At 38.8% G+C, this 24,154-nt stretch overlaps 1 protein-coding gene across 6 annotated transcripts in view; it reads right to left on the bottom strand.

Annotated features, from left to right (window-relative positions):
- Nucleotides 1-452: 452 nt before the first annotated feature.
- The window catches only part of HMGN3 (high mobility group nucleosomal binding domain 3), a 35,618-nt gene continuing 11,916 nt past the window's right edge, over nucleotides 453-24,154 (bottom strand). The window contains exons 2-7 of one of the 6 annotated variants that reach the window (XM_087718830.1): nucleotides 12,252-12,302; nucleotides 5,890-5,940; nucleotides 4,057-4,104; nucleotides 2,411-2,524; nucleotides 2,259-2,301; nucleotides 453-1,886 (exon numbers count right to left, since the gene is read on the bottom strand). In XM_087718830.1, the coding sequence (XP_087574956.1) occupies nucleotides 1,867-1,886; nucleotides 2,259-2,301; nucleotides 2,411-2,524; nucleotides 4,057-4,104; nucleotides 5,890-5,940; nucleotides 12,252-12,302 (327 nt within the window). In that variant the 3' untranslated portion in view covers nucleotides 453-1,866. Of the gene's footprint in view, nucleotides 2,525-4,056; nucleotides 4,105-5,889; nucleotides 5,941-12,251; nucleotides 12,303-24,154 lie in introns of all 6 variants that reach the window. The other 5 variants (XM_087718829.1, XM_087718831.1, XM_087718833.1 and 2 more) reach the window with 5 other exon arrangements.

The following is a 24,154-nucleotide window of genomic DNA, read 5'->3' as shown; positions in this document are numbered from 1 at the left end:
AGAGCACCCTACATCAAAGAGATGCTGCAAAGAAATTCATTAATGTTTGTATATTATAAACTTATTATTAGGTTTTATTGTGATAAAAGCTAAAGAAGAAAATCAGTAGGGCTTTACTTTAGAAAACAATCACTAATTGTGTTATGTTTTACTGAATGAAATGATTGAGCTGCCTATTATTCAAAACCCGTTCAATGCTTTGAATCTTTGTAAAATGATAAGGACTAGGGAAAAATCATTTTCATATAAACACATTTTCAAGCTTTTGATGTATATTATATTTATCATGTATATCAACACATGAAATCCTTTTATTACATTATATCATATTTTTTCTCCAACAACATAAGCATAGTAGGGGAACTGAATCTCTATTAAAACAAGATTTGTAAAAGTAGCTAATCATTATTGTTAATATCATTTTTGTTAAATATTAAATAAAGACATTTGGATTGGATGATAATTACTTTATTGATTGAAACATGCATATAACTCCAAACATTATGGCCACAAGTGCAGCAATAAAGGTGTCATGAAGAAAAAATTTCCAAACCCTCAGAAAATAAAAGTACTTAAATTTCAGTCCAAAAGAAGAGAGAAATGACAAGATGCTTACAAGAGGCTAAAGCAGTGTTAATATGAGTTAGGAAAAAAAATCCTATTTTAACATCATTACAATTATAGACTCCTTCAAATGTATTTTTACATCATTGCTTCAGAAGACCATCCCAGTGTTTTAAATCTCCATTTTAATATAAAAAATTAAGTAAATGCAAAAAAGCAACAGAAAATACTAAAGATTAAGCTGAGACAAACTGCAGTTTTCCTAGTCATATATATGTATATGAATTGGGAGACAGTTAAGAGGAGAAGATACAAAAGTGAAACTGTTCTTTCAAGAAAGCATAAACTAATTTCCACTTACAATACTGTAGCATAAAACAGTGCTGAAAAAAATAATTTGTTACATAATCCATGGGCAATTTACATTTGTCTGTACAAAGTGTAAGGCCTTCAAGATGTGTGAACCATCCAGGTGTGTAAGATCGCTCATCAGAGCTCCTTAAAGACTCTAGTTTTGCATTCAGGCTTTGGGTGTTCTGGTATATTTGGCAAATAGCTCTGCAAAAGGGGTGGCTGCCTCTTAAAACTCTGCTAGTTTGCTTAAAATACATAAATTGTGAATATTATTCTTATCCGTTCCTAACCATAAAGTCAATCAATTTTTAGTATTATGTTGTAAGCCCCACTATTTTCTATGAGCTATAATCTTGATTCTGAAATAACAGTTGTAACCAAATTTCTAAACAAGTGTGCTTAATATTTTTCTGACAAGCATTACAAGGCATACCTCTGATTTAGAAAGATAATGAACCACATTTGTTAGCACTGAGACTTTGTTAATTTTTTTAAATGAAAAGGGTCCCATAATGGGCAACAGGTAGCCAAATGTATACATGTTTCATTAAAAACACTTAATTCTTAATTACAAAAGCACCACAGATTATTGCTCTAGGGGGGAAATGGCAAAAGATCTCTAACACCCATAGTAAAAACATCACTATATGCACCAAGACTTACACCTCTGAAAAGCAAATATATGGAATGCTTGTTCAATTTTATAAATACTTTTGTTTTCCAAAAGTTGTGTTAATGACGCTTTTTTCCCCTTAACTTGACAATGTTGGGAATTTCTAGAAGTACTGATACAGAAGGAAGAAGTGTTCATATATAGTTTATCAACTCATTGTAAGTCCTAAAAAATTAGCATTTACAAAATCCTTGATAAAAATATCTTTTAAAAGTTGTCAAGAGGTACATAAAAACATCCTCAAATGTTCATGTCAGTTCATATGCACCTGTCATCTACTGATTCAATTCTGTGCCTGTAAAAGGGAAAAGGGAAAACGTTATGCCAGTCTGCCTTTTATAAAGAAAAACTAACCCTACTTCATCTTCTCTAAACAACTTTTCAGCAATCGCCATCATTCCCTTTTGCTACAAAGGTTTGAAGCAGACGAAACAGGTTATTTAACAACTATTGTATTATAGACAGGACAACTATAAATATTCTTACATTTACAGGTTCCTGGTTTGTAAAAGCCATAGAAACCTTACCTGCTAGCTTCCATTGTTCACAATGAAAAGCACCACACTACTATCTGCTCCTATTCACTGCATATGCAGAATGCTCTACTGTACCCTTAACTTTCACTGTTTCAATCTGCCCTTTTACTGACATGTGCTGGGTGGGATACCTCTGGATGTTGAAACACTAACAGTTGAACGAGAGATGAGAATCTGTAATAACATTACGGGGGCAACAAAAAAAAGTATTATGAACATGCTTGCATCAGCTCAGAAACTGAATTATAAAACACTGACTGAATCAGCAGGATATATAAAGTACCTCTTCAGCTTTACTTTCACCATTTTCAGATGGTGTAGTACCTTCCTTTGCAGCTTCCTGTTTTTCATTCTTCTTCCCTTTAGAACCTTTATTAGCCTTTGTTCCAGGTTCCTTCTGATAACAGATCAAATATACAGAATGATTTATTAGAAAGCATCTAGGTAAAAGTCTCCAGAAATAATACAAGATACTTGCTTTTAACTCCATTTCTTTGAGAAGACAGTAGTATGTGTTTCTGAAGTTATGCAGAGCAATAATCAAAGTTACAGAGATAATAAAATTTTGGTGAACACCCATCCTACTTTGATGCACACCTGTGATACATATTTTACTGAGTTAAAAATGGAGACTTGTTTGTAAAAATGCAAGGAATCCATTGAGTACTCTTACACCAAAAAGGCTATTCTAACCAATTGGTTAATTATATTTAATAAGTTATTTACTAATATTCCTTATGAGGGAAGACCTCATTAATCTATACTAGATTGGTGGGTTAGAAGTCTCCTCTTAACCATTATTGGAGCTTTCTCCTAAAATTGCTTCCTTTTGCATTGTATTTGGATTGAACGGACTGCTATGGAGATCGTGTTCCAGCTAAACATACAGGTGAAACTCGAAAAAGAAACCCCATGCTTTTGTTAAACACAATATTAGGTGATCACCATTTCCACCCACCTCTGGCTTCCCCATTGACTGGTTTAGGAAACCAGCAAAGAAGATTGCAAATGGTGATCATGTGACCGTGGGATGCTCTGACATTGTAAATGTGTTCTGATTGTGAGCGCCCCCAGCTTGCATTCATTGTCACACTGCAACCTTTGTAAGTACAAGGACCAGTACCATTTGTTCAGCATCATCGTCAGTTTGAATAGTCATTAAACAAGTGGTAGTTAAATGAGGACCACTTGTATCTGTACTCAAAGAAGACTAATTATTGTGGAAAGTGGAGCAATAAATGTATTCTATTTTATAAAATCATAACCGAGGAAGCTGTAGAACGTATTTTGGACATGGTCTGGACAACTATATGGAAAGTGGATTAGTTGTATTTTTTTCTTTCCAAGGTAAAGGGTGGAAATGGTGATCACTTAATATTGTGCTTAACAAAAGCATGGGGTTTCTTAATAAAGGCAACCGGAAATGCCAGAACTTCCACCACTAAGCATTGTTGTCACCTGACATCATGCTTTATGACTGCATCGCTTTGTGACAGAAATTCACTATTAATTACTCTTATTAAGTGAAGACCACCTTTACAGTCTATGCTGATAATGGTTATCAGCATAGACATGGCAATAATTTCTGGCATAAAAACCCTACAATTCACTATTATTATTTCTAGTGTTAACAATAATTGTGTTTTAAATGTTGGCGGAGAAAAATCTGAAACAACGATCAGATGACTGGAGAAATCTAATTTCTAGCCTGTATGAATGCAATGTGCACTGAGTGAATTTAAGCCAGTCTCTTTTTCTCTCCCCAAACTATCTCAGAGAACCTTACTGTGCAAATTAAATGAGGGGTGTCCCCCTATACACACCACTTTAGCTCTTTACAGAAAGACTAAAACTAGAGCAGACCAAAAAGGATGATTAGGAAAATATGAAAATATTTACTGCACGTGGTAAAAATCATGAGTGTTTTACCTTGGCGCTTTTCCTCGGCTTAGACTCAGGTTTTGGTGGAGCAGGTTTCTAGAAAATATATTCAGAGAATGCAACCATTAGCACAGGTAGTAACAAACATTGAGTTACTCCTTCTCCTTTCCTTCTTATTGTAAGGAAAGAGCTGATGTCCATAAACACAGTTCGCCTTTGTAAAAATTCGTTCCTATACCTTTCTCAGAAACACATGTTTCTTTTCCTATAAATTATAAATATTTTGCAAGAAACTCTTCTTAGTGATCTGAACTAAGTATATCATTTTTTTCTTTTTTGGTTAAAAATACTATTTCCTGTAAAGAAAATGAAGAAAATAATCAACAAATATTTATCAGATTAGTCATCTTTGCTGTGAATTGATTATGAATGAGCCTGGATTTAACAAATCAAATGTAATGTGACCCAGATTTAATAGGACCAGCAATGTCTTCCATATATCATGAAATCTGTCTCCAGTCAGATGATCTGTGGAAATGTTAATGTTCCAGTGTTATGCATATGGCCACATTATGGCCACAAGAACTCCTCATGGTACCCACAAGAGTCCTTCTTGAAAGAGATGGGTGGTCTAGAAAGTGTTTCTCAACCTTGGCCACTTGAAGATGTCTGGACTTCAACTCCCAGAATTCCCCAGCCAGCATTCGCTGGCTGGGGAATTCTGGGAGTTGAAGTCCAGACATCTTCAAGTGGCCAAGGTTGAGAAACACTGGTCTAGAAACATGAGTATATATATGTCTGTGTGTCTCTTTCTGACAGTAAGAAGATTTAAACTTTTTTCTTCCTTTAAACTTCTTTGAAAATTGAACTATCCTGCATGTTTTCTTTCTTTAGGACTATTTTCCCAATCATTTCCAAAGTCCAGGCTGGCTCAAGCGCCCAGAAAAGCTTTGCCTCATGAACTGGCTGCTTGCTTACTGGCTCTGTATCAACTGAGGTGGGAGTGGGAATGCTTGAGCATGAGGGCTGGGAGCCAGCAGTACTATAATTGCAAATAATTACTTTTATTTTTATTAAAAGGGAATGGGAGAGAAAAGTAAAAAATGGTTTGGTTGATGCTGCCATTTAAGGCCAAAAGGCAAAGTAGGGAGCAGGAAGGAAGGAAGAAGAAAAGAAACAAGACAAAAGGAGTTTATTATGAATGGATTGTTCATAAAATGCTGTGGTTAGCCAGACCTCTGATTGTGTTTTCTTATCCTGCAGCCATTGGTCTGATCTGGCCATCATATCTACACAAACAACCAAGTGTTTCCCCAGAGCCAAAAGGGTAAGGGACCTCTGTTCTAGCCTTTGGGGAGTGATATATTCCATCAAAACAAAGGGAAGAAAAATAATTTGGAGCTTAGGTTTAGGTTTATTAGATTTATATGCCGCCCTTCTCCCAAGGACTCAGGGCGGCGTACAACATTAAAAGAAACACAGCTTAGGAAGAAATAGGCAAAGGTTTTAGTAAGAAATGCAACTTTTTGCAAATCTCAAGAAACAATATTGATTAAATGTGCAGGAGAGTTTGCATTTGTCCAATCAGGTCTGCTCTGCATGTATATTTATAGAGGCAGTAAATGTTATAACAGTGTCTTAGATGTCCAGTTTTCCCAGCTTCAAAATAAACTTCAATTGTGCTAAGTTGCTTTGGGACTTCCCAATGTTCATGGAAGTGAAAAATAACCAAGCAATCCTTGGTTATTTCAGATAAGAATTAATGAGCTGTCTTGTGGGTAGTTAAAAATTAAGATATGATTATCTTATATATCTTCATATGGCATAACCAATGTTAACTTGTATGGATTCGATTAAGATATATTGAGGCTTCATACTTACAGAAATAACTCTTATACTTACAGCTGATAATCTTGCAGATCGTCTTGTTGGCTATAAAACAGAAATAAAATCTCTTTGTAGATTCATGGTACTAGGTAAAAGGGGATTACGGGGGGCTGTTATTCATTTGCCAATAAAAAACAGCAGTACTTATGCTAAAGTATTTACAATTTGTGGAATTATTTTAGAAATGTGACGTACTTAAGTAGGATAATTTAATTGCTATACTTGGAAATATTACCTTCCTTTTTTTTCTCTCCATTGTAATGGAAATATTTTGTGGTAGAATTAAGGCTAAAGATTTGACATATACTCAAAAGTACAGTGCAAATCAATAGTACTTTCAATCATTATTTTGGTAGCCAAATAATATTTGCTATGTGATTCCTGGAGCTTTCTAAAATTAAAAACGGCATATTTCCCAACACAAATTAATATACAGGTAAATATCTGGCATAAACCAACCTTCCCTTCCCAACCTGGAACACTCCAGATGAGATCAACCCCCAGCAGCATACTTGTAGCTCTATGTATTTACAAGGCATTAGATAGTAGAAGGATGAATCCAGATAGACATACAGACACAGATACAAATAGCTGAAATAGAATTTCCTTATATCATAGTCTAAGCCAGCCAGCCCACTGCTCATGTGGCTCACTTCTGAACTGGCCACAACCTGGTAATGGGCCATGGCCCAGGGGTTGGGGACCCCTCGTCTAAACAGCACTGGTTATTAATATTTGGTACTTGTGACAATAGGCATTAATAATTTTGGTTTGATTTACTATTTCCCTAGGAGTACAGCCTATAAACTTGAAAAGTTCTAACTGAATGCTGGTATTACATGTAAACTTACATGGGAAATCTTGGGAAATCAAAATTCTCATGAAAAGAAAAATGAGACAGGAGGATTTTAAAGATTTGCTTTAGGATATTGAGCTCCAAAAATAAAGGTTAAATACCATATTATAAATCTGAATCACTTGATTCCTTTTTCTTCCATTTTAACAAAAATATGGATATGTACTATTGGTATAATAATACTTTTATAACATTGCTATACATGGGAGAAGAGACAAGCTCATAGCCAACCTGGGAAGGTGTTACCATGTCCTGTTGCACTGCCTAGAAGACAGCTTGTTAGTGCAACAGGCAAGACCTGTGCCAATGATATGGCTTACGTGAAACACCAAAATGAAAACACCAAAATCATAAGATCCACAGTCTTGTGCTTTGCTTCTGATTCCTGAATGTGCTAATATTAGAAACAACATATTGCTGCAGAAGCCACTGGCCACATTTCAGAATATATTTTATGATATAAGAATTTGGAATTTTGGCTTTGTTGTTCCAACTTTTTTGAAGCACTGAAATATTCACACGTGGAATAATTTGCTTGTTAATATTGAAAAAGATCACTGGAGACACCATTTCCCCAGGATTTCAAATACTCTTTTTCTCAATTTGTCACCCCAACGCCTCCTAACTAGCATTCAAAGAGTAGGACTAATGCAGACTGAAACTTGAAATTCACTTCTGCCAGCCATGGGTTTTAAACTTCCTTGCTATGTTAAAAATGATATTACCTAGTTGGGTGCCTTTCAGATTTGTGGGGAATTTCGAGAATTGTAGTCATCAAACTAGGATAGGATGTTACAGATCTTACTATTAACAGTCTGAATTACGTTTCTTATTTCTAAAATTAGATTAAACGTCTTGCTGTATAGATTCATTCTTTCTAGAATAGGATGTGATTTTAGTACAATTATCCTAAGTACATCATTGCAAGTATCTATTTAATAATTTCCCCTAAAAATAATTACTAATTTTTATTTTCATTCATTAACTGTAAAATAGACCACTGCCTTGGAAATGATTGCCCCTAACCTGCAGGAGAGACTATCCAGGGCCTACAGTGTGATGGAGAGGACTTCTATTCTAACAAACCCGTTCCATATATATATAGTGTTCCTAGCAAGGAGGCCTCTGCTTTTCATGCACATTAGACTAGCCCATTTTTTCCTACATCATTTTGGAAACTAGTTTAAAGTTGAAGTAACCGTATAAACAAACATTTTACAAAAGAAGGTAATCAGTTAAATGTCCAATATGTTGCCACTTTGGCAGCTATTCCAGTAAATGTCTCAAAAATTGTTATTCTTTCTCTTTTTGGGACTATGAGGCCACCAGATGTGACAGCTGTTCTACCAGTAGACTGATGCTGTATTAATTCCCCAGTTCTTAAAGTCATGCAAATATAAAATTGCTTTGAAAATGTACCTTTTCCCCCCTAAATGTGCATTTAAAACTACCATGCAAGGAAAAATTGTGTGCAAGTTTCTCCACTGTAATGAAAGTAACAATTATAGTTAAATGGCGAGCCTATGTTTGTATGTATGTATGTGTCTATGTATGTATATGTATATATTTGTGTCTGTGTGGGTTTACAGTGAAGATCCTTTATCAGAAAAGGGATTATTATTTAACTGCAGCAAATTAATAATTCATTTTTTTAAAAAAAAATCTGGTTGTCGCTAACTCAGAGACATTCCAAAAATAAAATAAAACCTTACATTCTTCTGGACATATTTCAAAATAAATGCACATGAACAATTCAGCTTAATCCCGTTAGCATCACACATTTTTACATTTCTAGTTCCTACAAGTAACAAAAAATTTTTTAAAAAAACAATCCTTACAGAACACTAGCTTGATTAAGAAGAGAGGCAATTCATGGTTAATTATTCAGGAAAGTTGCTTTGGTAAATTAAAATGTGCTTTCAAATTGTTGATGTTTAAAAAAAATTAAAAGCATGCATTCATTTCAGCTGATCTGGAAACATTTTCTTAGTATATCCTGGTCAAATATGCCCATTATCACTTTATTATTAAAGGCAACATAAATCAAATGTTCTTTAATGGAACATTAACTCAAAAATATGGTAAATCTGTCATAAAACCTACTTCTATGGAACTAAGGGAAAATACAACCTAGAAAAGAGCCCCAGTGAAACAAACAGGAGCTGTACTGATTTATTCTCAGAATGTATGGTTATAAAAAATCTGATTAAAAAGAAAAACAATACCTAAGCAAATATTAATTAGGGCTTGTTTGATGTTCAGCCACTTGAATGGATTTCCTATAATTAGAAGTATTCTTCATGGTGAAGAAGATATGTATATTCTGATGAAGTTCCTTGGTAGCATACACAAGGAGTATGAGACTTAGAAAACAATGCCATATAGGTCAGGACTATTTTTGTTTTAACAGCTTCAGTAACAAAAGTCTTGCAAGTCTGAATGCACTTCCATTTATCTTTATATGAGCCTGGAAGAACTTTGTGTGCAATATTTTCTCAACTTATTTTGAAGGCCTGGCTCAAGCCCTGCTTATCTAACTACTGTCTTGGTAGCAGTTCTTCCCTCTTTCCTTTAGGGCTATTCCCTATTCCTGGGATGGTGAAGCTATGGCACGCGTGCTACAGGTGGCACGAGGAGCCATTTGTCAGGGCACATGAGGCGTTGCCCTGTCAGCTGGCCAGCGTGCATGTGCACGCTGCCAGCTGAGTTCAGCCTTTTTTAAAGCCATTTTTCACCCTTCCCAGGCTTCAGAGCTTTATAGGAGCCTGGGGAGGGCGCAAAGAGCTTCCCCCGCCGTGCCCCCCAAGGCCCTCAGGAGCTTCTCTGAAGCCTCCGGAGCGCAAAAAACCTGGCCCTATGGGCAAACCGGAAGTTCTGGAATGGACTTCCGGTTTGCTCATAGGGTCGGTTTAAGCCCTCTGGAGGCTTTGGGACCTTCAGGCGGCTTCCCCGAAGCCTCCGGAGGACTAAAAAGGCACGTGAGCCAAAAAAGGTTTGCCATTGCTGTCCCTCTACACATATTATCAATACATTCTTTCCAAAAATGAACTTTCTTAACTGCCAAGGCATAACATGCAATATGAGTATTTCAGGAAAAAAGGGGAACATCACATAGATGATCAAAATACGCCGTTGTGTTACATACTATGTTGATAGCACATACAAGCCTTTGTATTTTTCCACAAAAAGTTACTTAGGTGAGTATATAAAGTGACATTCCAACAGATATTAGTGCATAAAATTTTGTTTTACAAAGTTCTAGGTCAGTGTCGCCTCTTAACAGTATTGTACCCAACAACCCTACTTGCCTTTTTTTTTAATTTGATTATTTATACCCCACCTTTATTACTTCTACAAATAACTCGATGTGGTAAACATATCTAACACACCTTCCTCCTAGGGGCAAGGCTAATCTTAGCTTATATTGGCCCTGCTGCAAAGTAAATACGATTGTACTGTAATAGAAATACTTATTTCAAGACTGCCTTCTAATATTACTGCTACTGCTGCTGCTATTTTTACCAAATGGAGCTTCTGTCTTATTTCCTTAAAATCAATTGCATTTATAATTGGAAACCATGCAAACAAATGCAGTAGATGTATTCTTGGTGAGGAGGGAGAGGATTCTTTTTTTTTAAAGTGTGACAAGCAGGAAAAACCTACTTCAAGCTATTTCCAAAAGATTCCAATATGAGGGACAATTCTAACTCTGCAAAGCAGATTCCTCATTTCAGCTGCTTCAGTTCACCAATGGAGTGAACTAACTTGTACCAGATGGGAATGGGTTCTTTTGCAGAGCAGACATGTCCTTGGAGATAAGAGCATTCTATCTCTCACAGGCTTATTTGCACATTCCTTCTGCTTTAAAATAAAGAAGTTCTAATTTCAAAAGGAAGTTTATAAATAGCAGCAGCTTACATTCAGACTTTGGAATTTGTATATTCCATGCAAATATTAAAACAACTTATGAACATTCAAATAACTTTTAAGAAGTTAGCATTTGATCCTGTCCACACTGACAGTTGTACTTGTATGAAAATAAACTGTACAGGAGAATATAAAGGAGGGGTTTTTTTTGTTCTCACATCTCATGATACACATGGGCATGAGGGCATCCAGTCATGGTATATGAGACCATGATTGCCCACTTCATTCAATTCCCATGGACTTAACAAAAGAAAAATTATATTCCATCATTTCTTACACAAGGGAATATTCTTTGACATCCCACCAAACCATTTCAAAAGTGGGATAATGATACTAACATGCTTTAGAGATGGTAAGAATGACTAAATCAATGTGTAGGAAGTCCTCTGAACTCTCTGCATTCTATAGGTCCTTGCACAAGTTGGAGAAAACTACTCCAAAGTGATATAATAGCACAAATATCTACATTTTGGGATTTGAGAGCATAATACTCCCAAAATGCAATGAGCTAATTTGCACATGATGATTCTGATTGATTATAAAGGAACAAATATACCAAGGCATAGCTGCTTGCTTGCTTTCCTTTGGCTCTTCCTGTTGGGAAAAGTTATCTGTGAGTTCAGTATTGTCAGAAGGACAAGTCAGGAGCACCAAAACCTTGCTTGATACCATTTCTTTCAAATTGGGCTCATAAGTCTCTATTAAGGACTTGTAGCTCTGCTTCAAAATCTAACCAGAGAACTCAGTGTAGTTTGCACTTACAGTAATCACTACAGCAATTCTCACTTGAAATAAAGCATTCAGCATTCTTAGAATCAATCTCTCTCTCTCTCTCTCTTTCTCTCCCTCCCTCCTTCTCCCTCTCTCCCTCTCGCTCTCTTGCTTCTAACTCTTATGTGAGTAAGCTTATTGAATTTCAGTCACTGGGGCAACATGACTTGTGGAGGTTTGTACTGTCAAAGGTGTCTGCCCCAGCATATGGAATTCTGCCTGGGAAAGAAATTATCTCTCAATATGCCCATTAATATAGTAGAAGAACTGTGAAAGGGGAACAACTGTTGTAGCAACTATAACTGACAGGACATTCAGTTTATCCATGTGCATCTACTCCTAACCAGAATTATACCAAAATGACAAAACATGAACTTACAATGCCACATCTGACATTTCAAACTTCTCTCATAACATTGCACAGAAGTTTCTATGGGGCATGTTTTGCCAATTGCTCACTCCTTTGCAACAGGCTAAAAATCAGGACACTGTCAATGAGGCTTGGACAACAAGCTGGTTGGCCAATTTCTGTTGCAACCAATGGATCAACATTTGTTGATCCTAAAAGAAGCTGATCCTGCCCTTGCAGAATCCTGTGGGACTTCCTGGTAAACAAGGACATGTTACGTTTCAAGGAAGAGGATTTGTTTAAATATACAAAATATATGAAGCATTAACCAACTGTCATGAAAGCACCACTACGCTTTATTAGATAGACTGACTATGGCCTGAGAGGAATGTAATTGGTTTTGTGTCTATTATCTTGCCATCAATAAAAGAGAATTGAAATGATCAGACTTGCCTCTTGTTTTGTTATTTTTGCTGCATCCTTGGCTTCAGCACCCTCTGGAAACTAGAAATAAAATTATACGATTAAGTATATTGCATTCTCCTTAAGTTAAAACAGACAATCAGAAATATAGAACCAAATGGGAATCTTATAGATTATACTATTTCAATAAAACAGACAATGAGATTTAATTGCATCCTCATTTCTAATGAATTAGACATCACCTGAGCATTTGATTATTATAAACCGAAGTGTTTTGAAGATATAAACATACACCAGGAATGAAAAACTTTCTATTTTAAAAGATATTTCTTTAAAAAGAGACTAAGTGGTGGTTTTAAGTAGAACCAATCAGTTACACATGTGTCATATTCAGGTTTAGTTTTCAGGTCAAATGAGGATGAAAAAAATCTATAATCTAGTTTTGATGAAGATACAAAAATATAGAAGTGCAACTATTTGTCTCCCATCCAGTGCTCAATAATCGAAACAGACAACATATCTTATTAGTAATACTACAAATTAAAATCTCTGGTAAGAAAATAAAATCTTACTTTTTTCTTAAAGGAAAATGAAGTTTAATTTAGTAGGACTAACTGCAACTAGATTTATTTAAATCTAGATTCTTACTGGTAGAATAATGTTCCTTGGCTTGGCTATTTTATGAGAAGCTTCTGATGTTTAGGTGAGCAATTCAAACTTCCAAAACTCTTATAAGTAAATAACTATGCATGATATTGCATTAAAACCATTTTAAAGCAGCAAAAATGTGAAACTAGTAAAGCCCCATTTCTGTCCCATGTGTAGATGGTCCAGGACAATCTACACAACAGTTCAGAATATAATTTCAACACAGTATCAGCTAGGCAGGAATGGGCATCTGCAGCAATAGTAACTGGATTCCAAATGGGCGGCATGTCAGGACAGAGTATTTATAAGTAGCCCTCATTTAGCAATTGCCACATTTAGTGACTATCCACAGTTACACAAATAACTGAAAAGTAACTTTGTGACCAGTCCTTGTATTTGTAATCTTTTCAGATCTCTAAAGCAAGGAAGATTGTAAAATTATGAAGTTTCACTTAGTAACCACCAAATTGCCCATCCTAATTAAGGTTGCTAAATGAGGACTACCTGTATTGCACCGGCATAAAAGGGGCAGCCTGCAATTACCTGGTCATTTTGAAGCACTGAGCATTGCTGTAGATACTTCTTGGGGCAGAAAAACATAATTATAGGGCTTCCCGAACAATGCCTTTATCACCCAAATAAGTAATAATGTACACAGATTTTTAATGGCCTAGAAATAATGAACAAAATGAAAAAAGATAATTGATTTCTACAGTTCATGTCTGAGTTGGCTTTTCCAGATTTCTTATAGTTGCTACAAACAGATTAAAACAGCCTTTAGCACATAATGCCCGTGACCCGTCAAAACCGCGGTCCACAAAAGCGCGCTCAACGAAAGCGTGCATTTGACGTCATCACAGCGCGACGAAAAAAATTAAAAATTGAAATAAAAATAAAATTAAAGCAAGCTGATTCACATAAAGGTAAGGGTTAGGGTTAGGGTTAGGTTAAGGGTTAGGGTTAGAGCGTTAGGGTTACATTTAGCGTTAGGTTAAGGGTTAGTGTTAGGTTTAGCGTTAGGTTAAGGGTTAGGTTTAGGGTTAGATTTAGGGTTAGGTTAAGGGTTAGGTTTAGGGTTAGGTTTGGGGGGGTTAGGGTAAGGTTTTCGCTTTATTTTTACATTTATCGATCACAGCGCGATGTTTTCGTCACGCTGTGATGACGTCACGTACGCACTTTCGTCGAGCGCGATTTTGTCGTCCGCGGTTTTGTGGTGGAACCCATAATGCCACAGAATATATTGGAACTACAACTCCCAGAATCCAACAACTAGAGGATGTCTATCACTGCAGTACTATAATACACCACACCTCATGGATTGTCCTGACCAGGACAGAGACTACTACACAAGCTGTGTCCCAGCAGTCTCCAACATTCCTGAAAGTAATTAGTGGCAGGTATTACTCGAGTAGTTCCCACAGCAACTAAATTTGTTATAAATGGAAGGCAAAGTAAGCGAGGTATTTGCCTGTCATGCTATGGGGTTGCAGAGAGTTGGACATGACTTAGTGACTGAACAACAAACTAATATCCATTTCCATTTTTTGAAAAAAATTAAATCCCACATTGGCTGTTTGAAATCCCAAATCAGCCATTGGTCTGCAGGATGAATTTTCCCCAAAATTTAAAGCAATCCGCATTTTCTCCCCACAACAACCAATAAAAGATTTCTCACCCCTAATTTGTTACAAGTTGCTAGGAAAGTCTTCTGGTAGAAAAAAGGTGTCAACTGGAAATGATTTAATGGCAATCCAATCTAACACTGCATTGGCTTGGTTAGATCAAATCTGATGAATTCATCTACAGGTAGTCCTTGATTTATGACTGGCCATTAGCAACTATTTGAAGTTCTAATGGACTCACAAAAGTTCCAAAGTCCAGACAGACAGACAGACAGACACACACCATGGTCCCATGACATTTGGGGCATTCAGAAATTCTCCCTTTACCACCGTTTGCAGCATCCTGTGGTCATGTGATCACAATTTACAAAAGGTCATATAATCGGGTTGGTCTCATGAGTGCTATCTTACACTCAACACTATTCTCACTGCTTTACACTTTTATTCAAAGTAAATGTGTTAAAGAACAGAAGTTCCAGCTTTATGTCTCAGTGGATGAATCATTTAGCTACAGGCAAGAATGTACTCTTCAAGAAAAACCCTTCCTCTAATAAAGAGTGTGCTGTGTATAATTATGCCTGCCTCTCTCTCTCTCTCTCTCTGTCCAATTTTAAACCATTTGTTTAAACTGTATTAAATTCATTAATCTTAATAAGAATAATGGAAGAAACAGAATGTTTTAAATTAAACTCTATCAGCACATTGCTGAAGCCTAAAAAATGTAAAGTTGAACAACTTTATACAAATTATAAAATAGATGCTGAATCAATTAAGAAGCTTGCAGTACAATACACTGGGCTGGCATAAGATCTGCTTACCCCCCCACTCCCTCCAACAGAAGAGGAGGCCTTCTCACCACAGGAGGCATTTCAGATTGGATAAAAGAATGTCACTGTGAAATGCAAAGAGAGGGCATAGTCTCTTCCCATGCCTCCAACTAGTACTTGTGCTAAGTTTGGGGATTCTCTGTACCATCTGAGGTTCTTCCTGTTGCCGTGTTTTGTTTTGTTTTTTGCAGGCAGTAACATCTGCAGATCAAAATCTATTCAGGGACTCCTTCAACCAGTGGAAAAGAAGCTGCAGAAGAGAATATCAACTCCATGATAGACTGTTTTATGCAAGGATTAACAATTTAAAGCCTTGCATTGTTGCAAATGTTTGGTGCAAATGTCAAAGTTGAGGGCTGGGAACTGAAGGAGGTGAAGGGTGAAATTGGATTCTCCAAGACTATCTTATCTAATTGTAAATTATTCTTTTGTTGTATCTCCTGAATTTAAATGCAATGTTGCTATGGGCTGGTGATAAGGCAAAATGTATTGATAAGCCTTGCCTTATTAACTGCTTCAATTACCATTCCTGCTGACTGAAGAGAAAATATTCCCAAATCAGGCCAAGAGCTGAGCGAAATTGTACCCGTGGAAAAATTATTTTTAAAATATAATTGTCATTTATCTGACCACCCTTTCATTCTCTTCAATCCTTTTCAACCAGCACGTCCAAGTGAATACTTTAGATTTTTGTATCCTACAGTTCAAAAAAAAAAAAGGTCTTCATTTATAGTTTTACTTTGTTCCTTTCATTCCTTTCATAATTGCAAAATTAAAATGGCTTGCAAGGTATCATCTGGCACACGTTTATTTTGTCAACTTGGTTCGAGATAATACTTTTTCAAAAGCAGGCAGAACATCTAAAGGCTGTATAGATAACTAAGTTGTATGTGATCAGAAGATTCCAAGGTATAGCATCTGCTTCAAAAACCTGCTCCTAAGAAAGATTGTGTTTTATATATACAGTGCATCACAGAAGGGAGTACACCCCCTCACATTTTGTAAATATTTATATCTTTTCATGTGACAACACTGAAGAAATGACACTTGGCTACAATGTAAAGTAGTAACTATACAGCCTGCAGGGGTGGGTTTCTCGCCCCGTTCCAACCGGTTTGGTTGGAACGAGGCCGGCGGCGTCCTCGCGCACGCACGCGGCGTCCTTGCGCACGCACGCGGCGTCCTTGCGCACGCATGTAGCGTCCTCGCACACGCATGTGGTGTCCTCGCGCACGCATGTGGCGTCCTCGCACACGCACGCGGTGCGTGCGTGCACGCACGCGGCACGCGCATGCGTACTAGCGTCTGCGTGATGCTCCAGCTGCTCCTGGAGGATCGCGCAGGCGCTGTATGCGTTCTGCGCATGCCTGGAAGCGCAGAATTCGTAAAAACCGGGTAAGGAGCGGGCGTGGGTGTGCGGGCGGGCGCGGGGGGGGGGGCTTCACCGTTCCCGGAAGTTACTTACTTCCGGGTTCGGCGACCAACCGGATCGCAGGGACTGGTGCGAATCGGTCGAAACCCACCCGACAGCTTGTATAACAGTGTAAATGTGCTATCCCCTCAAAATAATGCAACACACAGCCATTAATGTCCTAAACTGCTGGCAACAAAAGTGAGTATACCCCTAAGTGATAATATCCAAATAATATATGTTGCAGATTAGTCACTTGATTAATGGTCTTTAAGAGGACCATTCTATGTTTGGCAGATTATTGCAGACTATGGTGGTTGTATGTGTTATTTTGGGTTCTTCTAACTCCCCCTTCCCAGTTTGTGCTCGATCCCCATGCGGCTTTCTTGCTGCTGACTCTTGTTAATTTTTGTTGTTGTCAAGACTGCAGAGATAACTTCTAATAATTCTGTTTTAGGAATACTGGCTGGACAGTTTGTGTGAGCGAGAAATGGACGGAAGGTGTATCCATACTGTGTTGGGCAGTTTGTCTATTGTCCTTTATGACCATAAAGGAGGGGATAAAGAGGTGGGTGATGATGTAGGGAAACAATGGGAGAGGAACTGTATAGTCAGGATTGGGGATAATGTTACTGAAATGGAAGGCATTATAAAGTAGGCAAACTGAGGATGGTAAGGTGCTGCTTGTAAGGTCAGTTCTTCCATGACTTTCCATTTCCCCCATTTTTCTTGCTCTTCTATGCCTATGGCATTGACCCATTGGGAAGGGGCTGGCGATATCACAAAGCTAATACTCTCATGGTACAAGGGCTCATTGTGGGTTTTTATATTCCTGCAATAGCAATGGTAATTCAAAGTGGACAGAGAGCTGAAGTAACAAACTGAAGTCAGTTGTTTGGAGGTGACTAGCAGAGCATATTGCTCTTTGTTGGGGTAATAAAATTATTGACCTAAGTTCCAAGCAATGGTTCATCTTTAAATATTTCCATTGTGATAAAATGACTATTGACTAACCTGAATGGTCGTTCTCTGGGCACTGCAGGAGAGTCCAAGCACAGGTTAACTTTAGTCTATCTGTTCAAGGACTGATTTGAGTTTTCCTTAGACACATCTCCTGCTCCTCATTGAGGTCCAGTTTAAAAACAAAGGTGTAATCCTGTTGAGGATGTATGAAGGATGGTGGGACGTCCAACAGCTTCTCGAATTCTGGACTATGTTGAAGACCCCTGGGCGGGGTTGGACTCTCCCGCAGCGCCCAGAGAACGACCGTTCAAGTAAGCCAACTGTGCGCTGCTTGGAGAATTCAAGCATGGGACATATCCAAGCTATGTGGCACCAGGATGGGAAGAAAGTCTGTCCAGGGTTTGTGGATCAGTGAGAACCTTTTCCAATACTCTTCTCCCGAACGAAGCTTCAGCTGAAGCAAAAGAGTCAAGTCTATAGTTCTTGATGAATGGTGTCAGGGACGACCACGTTGCTGCCCTGCATATTTCTTCAATGGACACTTGTGTCGCCCAGGCTGCCGTGGTTATGATGCTCCTGGTGGAGTATGCAGTTATATGAGCCGGAATCATTTTGGCCCGTATTTCATAGGCCACCTTGATGCAAACTCGCAACCAATGATCGATGGTAGATGATGACACTTTCCGACCCATGGCCCCGGGCTGAAATGACACAAAAAACAACTCTAATTGCTGAAAAGGTGCCGTTATTTTGGTATATCTGCGGACTGCATGGCAGACATCTAATGTATGTCAAGTCCTTTCCCTGGGATGTTGTGGTGAGGGCAAAGGTTTGGGTGGATTACCTCCTGTGCCCTATGAAACAAATAATTGGTTTTTGGAAGGAAGGCAGGGTCCAAGTGAAGGATGACCCTATCGGTATGAATAATGCATAGATCTTCCCTGACCAAAAGTGCCACCAGCTCCAAAATTCTTCTGGCCGATGTAATGGCAATGAGGAATGCAGTTTTCAAAGTCAGATGTCGAAGACTGGATGAGCAGAGCAGCTCGAAGGGAGCTGAAGTCAGGGCCTGCAAGACAACTGCCAGATCCCAATAGGGTATTGATGGATGACAGGCAGATGAAGGTTAGAGGGGCCTTTTAGGAAGCTACACACCCTAGGGTGCTGACTGAGAGGAATCCCTTGACAGGATGGTAGATAGGGCTGCTACCTGTCGCCAAAGGGTGTTAGGGGACAATCCCTTGTCCAGCCCCTCCTGTAAGAAATCCAGGAGTTGCAGAATAGACATTGAGATAGCTTCAATGTGATGTGACTGGCACCAGGAAGAAAAGGTGGCTCAAGAGGTGTCGTATATCCTAATGGCCAAAGGCCACCCATACACTTGGATGGTTCGGATGACCTTGCCAGAAAAGTTGTCTCTCCTCAGGAGGTCCTCCTCAAGTGCCAGATGGCCAACTGGCGCCATTGGGTGTGTGTGTGGATAATGGCCCTCTGGCTCAGGGAGAGCTGATCTTGAGGTATTGTCTAGGACGTAGTCACAGAGAGACTGACACGGTCTGCATACCAGGACCTCCTGGGCCAGTGAGGTGCAACCAATAGGACTTCTGCCCTCCGTGTTAGAATTTTCTTGATGACTTGAGGTATGAGAGGGAGAGACGGGAAGATGTAAAGCAGACCCGCTGGCCAGCAGCATCGTAGAGCGTCACTCCCCTCTGGCCGAGCAAACTGGAAGCGTGAGAAGAACCTCGGGAGCTGAGCATTGTCTAGACTGGTGAAAGGGTCAACTAGTGGGAGGCCAAAACTTTGGGTCAGTTAGTGGAAAAGAGTCGGATGCAGGCGCCACTCTGAATTGTCTATGATGGTCCGGCTCAACTAATCTGCCCTGAAGTTGTCCACTCCCAAGATGTGGTCTGTTCGTAGGGATTCTAGGTGAGGTTATGCCCATCTTCCTAGAGTCTCTATCTCCGCCATAAGAGCCCTGGAGCGGGTTCCACCCTTGTGGTTTATGTGGGCTTTTGTCGCAATGTCTGTGAGCAACAATACATGCTGACCCATAATGTCCTTCCTGAGGTGGTGGCGGCTCTCAACTCCAGCCAGTTGATGTTGTGAGCTCCTCTGGCGACCACCTACCCTGTGTTACTTGTGACTGTAGGTGTACGCCCCAGCCGTACAGGCTGGCATCTGATATAATTATGACACAATCTGGCTCTTTGAAGAGGCACCCTCTCTTGATGGCCTGGGAGTGCGACCTTCGGAGGAACCTTGACCAGTCCCTTGGAAGTGATGGCACGGATTCGCTGGAGAGGTAAGAGGAACCACTGAAGCTCCCTCGCTTGTAGGCGGGCAGAGGGAACCACCGCTATGCACAATATCCTTTTCCCTAACAACTGGGATAGAGTCACTACGGCTGCTGACGTGGAGGTTCGGACTCATTGTACTAGAGCCCTGGGGCTGTGCAAGTGGTCTTGTGATAGGAACACTCGGCAACTCTCTGTGTTGATGATTGTACCGAAGTGGAGGATCCTGGTAGTTAGAGTCAAGTGGCTGTTCTCCTGGTTCACAGAGAACCCGTGGCACTGCAGGGTGCGAATGTTGATCTGGAGGTCTCAAAGAGCTTGGGAGGTGGATGACGACTGGATAAGTATGTCATCCAGGTAACACTGGAGCCATATTGGACAAGTGCGGAGGTGAGTTGCCACTGCGGCTAGAAGCTTTGGGAAGGTCCTGGGTGTTGATCAGAGACTGAACGGCAGAGCTTTGTACTGGTAGTGCCTGCCATTGTAGTGGTGTGACTGCTGGATGGGGATGTGAAGTTACGCTCCTTTTAGGTCTATTGATGTTAATAGACCAACCTGTCTGATGCAACCCAAGATTGACTGGAGGGATTGCATCTTGAAGTTGTAGGCCAGATGCAGATTGAGCTTTTTCAGGTCTGATATGGCTCTCCATCCTCACCCCGAGCTCTTTGGGACCAGGAACAGAATGAAATAAAATCCCTTCCTCTCCTGCTCTATGGGAACTGGTTCTATGGCGTGAATGTCTAGCAAGTGTTGAATCTCTGTTTGCATGAGACCATTTTTGAGGGGGGAGGTGGGAACCGGGCAGCGGACAAAGGTCCGCGGGGGAAAGGAGAGAAATTCCAGAGCCTGACTGTGTTCAGAATCCACAAATTCTTGATAATCAATTCCCATTGACTGACATACAGCTGAAGATGACCATCAATGGGAGGAATGTGTTAGTGGTCACTTCGGTAGGGTCGGTTGTTGAAACGACCTTGGTTGGCCAGTTGTTGCCTACTCTAATCCCGAAAGGAAGGTCTGTCCAGGGAATGGTCATTTCACTAGGGGTAGGGCCTCTGGTAGGAAGGGGCACTGGCTAGCAGGTCAGATGCCCGAAAGGGCTGCCTGCGGAAGAATTCCAAGCTGGAATTCTTCCAATCTGGTCTCCTGTGGGCAGAAAGTAGAACCTTAAGCTTGCCCTTTGTTTCGACCAGGACTTCTCTAGATATTAGCCAAAGAGATTACCCCCTTTAAAGGGGGCTGAAGCCAGCTTCCATTTAGACTTCATATCCGCCTGCCAGTGGCATAACCACAGAAGCCGGCAAGAGGTTACATTAGATGCCAGAACTCTTGATACAAACTTGGCTGCATTAAGAGACACATCCGCCAAATATTTGATGGCTGCTCTAATCTTATTAATATCCTGGCGCCACTTCGACTCCTCGGCCGGTAGGCTGACTTCAATTGGCGTAACCATAGTAGTGAAGCTCTGGTAAAAAAGGATGCAGAGGTGGAAGCCTGTAACAGCCCTACCCGTGCATCTGGAAGGGGCATGTTCCAACTCGACTGGAATGGAACAATCAAAAAAAGGGGGGGCGTTTTTGAGGTCTGCAGAGTGCAAAAACTTTTTTTAAAAATTTGCCTCTTCAAAACCTTGGTGCATCTTATACTCTGAAAAATACAGTAATCATGACTTATTGGGCAAACTCATATAATATTAGCTAAATGAGAACAGTTCAAAAACAATACAGAACCACATTTTAATATTTATATTTGGGAAACAACTATATATTAAAGGTTTATTTTAGTCTAGTCAGCTGTGCACTGAACCATAACTATAATAATATGCAAAGGTAGTGCCAATAGTAATAGGCACCTTGGATGTAATCCCAAAACAACTGGACACCACTTGAACACCTCTGGCCATGACAGAATCGCAATCGGTCAATGGTAAAAGCAACGTTACTTGGAACAGCTTACATCCTGCAATGATACCTTGAACACCATCAAACACCTATGCTTATCCCAGGTCTTTGGGAAAGAATCAATAGATGGATAACAATGCCAAATCCAGTTGGAACACATAGCTGATTGTATAATGAACTATAATAATAGTTTATTGATTAGATATAACATTTATTGAATATGTTAAGTTAAAATGTTATCTCATATCCTGAACTGATTTAAAACATTCCAAAATTTTCCAGAAAAACAATTTTGATACAAAATATTCCCAGAAAGCCTCCATAATAGGTGTAAATATCAGTTCCAATTAAAGAATAATAATAAATATTGCCTCTACTGTGCCAAAAATCACCATTTCTATTCCATTGCCAGGTTTTATGCTATTTTTGGGGGGGGGGCACAAATCATGAAAAGGCCTGGTTTCAGACAAGAGCTCTTATTTTATGCAGTAATAAATCTTTATTGTTCTCATTCATTTTATAACATGTTATTGACATACTCATAAAGACCTTGCACTTGGCAATCCACATGTCTGGCATGATACAAGAGAGATTAGCCATCTCTGGAAAATCAAGAAAATAAATTTGAAACCTGAATAAAATCATCAGGATTATATCATTTTTAATTATGTTTTATTAACTATTTTTAATACATTTGAAGGATATTTTTTAAAAAAACATTTAAGCTAAATTTGTAGGCATCAACCTAAGCTTCGCAGATTTAAAATTATACAGTTTCAGTAAACAGATTTAGATATTTTTCAAACCAGACGAAACAGTGTTAGAATGGCTATGCTAGAACAGAATACTACTGTATATATTTCTAAAGCTAACAGGGTCATACCCAGTTAATTGCTCCCTTTGTTGCCTGAAACACATTTTTCTTCAAATATGAATACCAAAGACGAAAGTATGTTTTTGAAGATATACAATTTTGTAATCATGGAAAACAAAGTAAACAGAAGCTTTATATTTAGCACATATAGTGATCCTGAAATATGCAACCCATATCATATAAGTCATATAAGACAGATAATGCTATGGTAGCATTTTTTATCTATGTTGGCCTTCCCTCATCTGATATTACCTCCAGATGTACACAACTGCAATTCTGACCATAACTGACCAATGCAGTATTGTATAACTGTGTTAATTTGGGATGGTAAGAGTTATAATCAAACAATTCTGAATAGCATTAGATTAAGACATGACAATCACACATTCTGAAATCTCTCTATATATATCTAACAGTATCTATTTGTTAAATATCTAACAAATATATAGACAGTGTTAGGTATAGAGAAATAGATATCTGGGGAGATTCTTATGTATTAACATATATATACATACACACATACCTTACACACACATATATATTATCTATCTATCTATCTATCTATCTATCTATCTATCTATCTATCTATCTATCATCTATCTATCTATCTATCATCTATCTATCTATCTATCTATCTATCTATCTATCTATCTATCATCTATCTATCATCTATCTCTCTCTCTCTCTCTCTCTCCCTCCCTCCCTCCCATCCCATCCCATCCCATCCCATCCCATCCCATCCCATCCATCACTTACCTACCTAACTACTTACCTACCTAGAGTACCTACCTACTAGTCCTCCAGAACCGGGCCACTGGCCCATCTTGTCAGACTAACTATCAAACAAAAGTCAATTCATTTCGGAAGTTCAGAATCCTGGACAAAGAAATGGTCACCTTCCTCTGTTGCTTCCCAGCAACCAGCACCTAAGGCATTCAGGACGTAATAATAATCAAGCCAGCACCATTATACATTATACTGATAGCCCTGTACTCCATGAATCTGCTGTCCAGTTCCCTTCCAAAAACAATCCAAAGTGGCTTCCACTAGCATAACTGGTAGCAATGAATTTCCAGTTTAAGTGAGCATGGCATGAGAAAGCCTTTCTGTCCATGGATCCTTCTGTTGCCTAGTAGTAATCATTTTGCATCAGTTCCCTAACTTTTAAAAATTACTCTTTCTCTATGTATATTATAACAGTAAACAATTAAAGAAAATTTGAACTAATCATTATGAACTTTCCCCAATTGTGTTTCAAAAATCCATAGAGTGTATTGCTGTGGGTTGGGGCATTCTTTTGTTTTGTTGTTAAGAAAACCAAATTAAAAGCCTGAAGAATATAGAGACTAGGACAAGTAGCTCTCCAGCTGTCATGGCCTACAAA

The sequence above is a fragment of the Thamnophis sirtalis genome, unplaced genomic scaffold (assembly GCF_051295495.1).
Source record: "Thamnophis sirtalis isolate CommonGarterSnake01/CBP01778 unplaced genomic scaffold, rThaSir2_p1.2 scaffold_6, whole genome shotgun sequence".
Taxonomy (NCBI): domain Eukaryota; kingdom Metazoa; phylum Chordata; class Lepidosauria; order Squamata; family Natricidae; genus Thamnophis; species Thamnophis sirtalis.
Note: the sequence above shows the minus strand (reverse complement) of the source record. Positions and strands in the feature narration are given on the sequence as shown.